Source organism: Drosophila grimshawi, unplaced genomic scaffold, assembly GCF_018153295.1.
Source record: "Drosophila grimshawi isolate 15287-2541.00 unplaced genomic scaffold, ASM1815329v1 contig_1377, whole genome shotgun sequence".
Lineage (NCBI taxonomy): Eukaryota > Metazoa > Arthropoda > Insecta > Diptera > Drosophilidae > Drosophila > Drosophila grimshawi.
The window spans coordinates 8,108,847-8,111,856 of NW_025062900.1; the positions used below are offsets into that span (position 1 = coordinate 8,108,847).

At 43.3% G+C, this 3,010-nt stretch overlaps 1 protein-coding gene across 1 annotated transcript; it reads left to right on the top strand.

Moving 5' to 3' along the window:
* Positions 1-444: 444 nt before the first annotated feature.
* LOC6562101 (tektin-4) lies at positions 445-2,570 on the top strand. The gene is made up of 3 exons (XM_001988752.3): positions 445-921; positions 981-1,255; positions 1,321-2,570. Exons 1-3 carry the CDS (start codon positions 562-564, stop codon positions 2,441-2,443), a joined length of 1,758 nt encoding a protein of 585 aa, XP_001988788.1. The 5' UTR covers positions 445-561; the 3' UTR covers positions 2,444-2,570.
* Positions 2,571-3,010: the final 440 nt, after the last annotated feature.

Below are 3,010 nucleotides of genomic sequence, written 5' to 3' on the forward strand. Positions count from 1 at the left end.
AAGTTGGAATAACTTTATTCCAATAATATAAAAAGAAAAAGAACAAAATTTAAAGATAATTCTTCTCTTAGGGATTAGGAACGCGTACTTTTCGCAAATTTAAAGTAAGCGAAATTAATCAATCGACATTCAAAAATAAATTTGAAGTTTCAAAAAGGAATTCACATTTTTAATAAAATTTCTCTGTTATTTGGAATCCAATTAAAATACTTGAATTTTTACTACTTATGAGCAATATATGTACGAAAGTTGTGTTCGAATATTCTTCGCGGTATGCAATGGAATATATTGGAATTTTTTGACAATAGCATGAAATAAGTATAACTTCGTAAATGGAATTAGTTCTCCATTACAAAATGTGAAAGTAACCCCAGCAACGCCAATGTTTCGTAGTTCATTTCATAACCCAAGCAACCTGAACACTTTATTTACAACCCTCAAACAAAATCTAATTTTTACAAGTTTGGCTCGTTACAATTAACAAACGTTGAAAAAAAAAAAACGTGGAGATTACACAAAAGTATTAATTTTTTGTTGTTGTAAGAGTGGAAGCATTTGAAGATGGCGTGTTGTAAGGAGAAGGATCTGTATGCGGGTGGCGGCGACTGCATCAATGATACCATTGAACTTCATCCGAAGTCAGCATGTCCAGCACCATTGATTTGTGCCCCTCCACCTGAGATGGGGCCAATAAGGCGACGCAAATATGAGCCTTCTCCCGTGGGTATAGTGCCACCCACCGACGAGGAGCAGCGTGAGATACAGGAGTACGTGAAAAAGGTAACTGGGGAGCCGGCGCAGGAGCACCATCAAATGGTGACCGACCTGCAGGCTGACGTCGATAATCAGCAACAACAGCTGCTCGACATACAGCAGGAACAGGCCCAAAGACCGCTCAAAACAGAGGAGCTGCAATTTGCAGTGAGTACTTGAATGGATGATAATAGAATAACAATTTGAATATGATTATTGTGACACAGCGCTCGATTGATCCCGATGCGGATAACCTGCAGAATCCACCATGTTATCTGCCCCAGCCTGGCGACGATTTGCCTCACAAGGATTCAATGACACCCATGGGACCAATTGGACCATGGGCCACGGGCAGAGTAGACTGGAGTCCGATGGCTGGTCTAACGGGCACTCGTCCCGTTGTCGATAGATACTCGATAACACGCTACAGCTCGAATGAATGGCGTGCCAAAAATGAACAGACGGTGCAATATGTCAACTCTGTGCTAGATAAGGCCGATAAGTAAGCTATATGATCTTTCAACTGCAATTGATCAATTGATCAATAATAACATATTTCTGCTGCAGAAATCGCTTCAGCTCAACGACGGAATATCAGCGACTCACAGCGATGGTGAACAAGACGCAGAACGAGACAACGGACAAGTTGAGGCAGCGTTCGCAGGTGATCTGCAAGTGGAAGAGCACGTTGGAGACTGCGATTAGGACGATGACGGATGAGGTTTTTATGATAGACGAGGAGCGCAATAGATTGCGCAGAACACTCGTAGTGCTCGGTGTGCCCGAGTCAATAGTGAAAGAGTGCATTGAGAAGCGTTGCGGTCGTCCGGACTCGGAGCTTGTGCGCGATCATACCGAGGAGGAGCTGGTGAATGAGCTGGCGCTGATAGCCGAAATTAAGAGGGTTTTGAAGAAGACATTGGACGACTTTAATGCGCAGCAAATGGAGAATCGTGCGGCCAAGCAGCGGCTGGAGTTCGACTGGAGCGACAAGCAGGAGGCATACGATATAGACACCGTAAATTTGGGCTTAAGCAATACATCGCGAATGATCATGTTCCATGTGGGCGCAATGCGACAGCCGCCGGAGCAGTCTTCGGAAAAGTACTGGGAACACTTCAGTCTCGAGACGCTGGACGAGTGTGAGAAGTGCCGCCAGAGATCTGCGGCGCTGCGCAGCACCCTAAATGCCATACTCCTTAACGGAGCCAGGGACTTGCGCACCCAGGCAGATATTGTTGAAAAATCCTTCATGTCGCGCATCAATTGCACGCAGGAGGCCGTCAAGCGCTACGAGAACGATCTGCATCGGGTCCTGCAGGATCTCGCTGACACCGAGACGCGTATCGAACAGATTCAAGGACGCATTCGCAGCTTCGATGCTGCCATGAAGGTCGCCCAGACGCGTATGTACAATCGCAGCTTTCGCCCCAATGTCGAGAGTTGCCGCGACGTTGCCCAGCAGCGTCTCATCGACGAGGTGCACACCATCCAGAGCAGCGTGACGGCCATGCTGCAGGAGCTCAAATCAGCGGAGGAGACCAAGGATGCACTTGTTGGCGTTCGCGGTGCCCTGGAGCGAGAGATCATGCTCAAGCGACGCACTCTGTTTGTGGACAGGGAACGCTGCATGTTACTCCGCTCGCATTATCCTTCAACCGATGCGCTGTCCGGTGCGGGTGAATTTTAAGTATATTTACACATTGGTATTTATTTAGATTATTCAAAATCGAATGTGTAAAATTTCAAGTCTTAAACTACAATATTGATTACATATATATATTGATAACAATAAATAATGAGTACGACGAATTTTGAATAGATAACTAAAGAAGCTTCGATACATTTTGGATACATTAACTAACACTTTCATCTATTGATTAACAATAAGTAAGTTATTTATATTTATCTATTTATATTTATCTAATTGAAGATGATTACATAGAATAATATTGAATGTGAACTTATATTTTTACTTATGTATTATAGATAATATGATAATATTTCCTTTTGCCTACCTATAATAGACTTTGTTTTTAAGAAAACTTAATTAAATTATGATATAGCATTCAATAAATGTACGCTCTTTTCCTTGGCCTCTAAACTTGTCAACACCCCTAACTTGCTCGTCTTCAAAATCATGGGAGAGTTATACACTGACCTTGCCTACTCACTACATAACTGAAATCTATAGATTTGCCTGTTACATTTGTGGGGCAACTGCCCAACACGTGGCTCCATAATAAATCTTTGCCAA

Bases quoted from the DNA above. Each gene is read 5' to 3' on its own strand.
- LOC6562101 (XM_001988752.3), top strand. From the start codon at position 562: ATGGCGTGTTGTAAGGAGAAGGATCTGTATGCGGGTGGCGGCGACTGC. The intron at 922-980 runs GTGAGTACTTGA...ATTGTGACACAG, and splicing joins CAGAGGAGCTGCAATTTGCA to CGCTCGATTGATCCCGATGC. The intron at 1,256-1,320 runs GTAAGCTATATG...TTTCTGCTGCAG, and splicing joins GTGCTAGATAAGGCCGATAA to AAATCGCTTCAGCTCAACGA.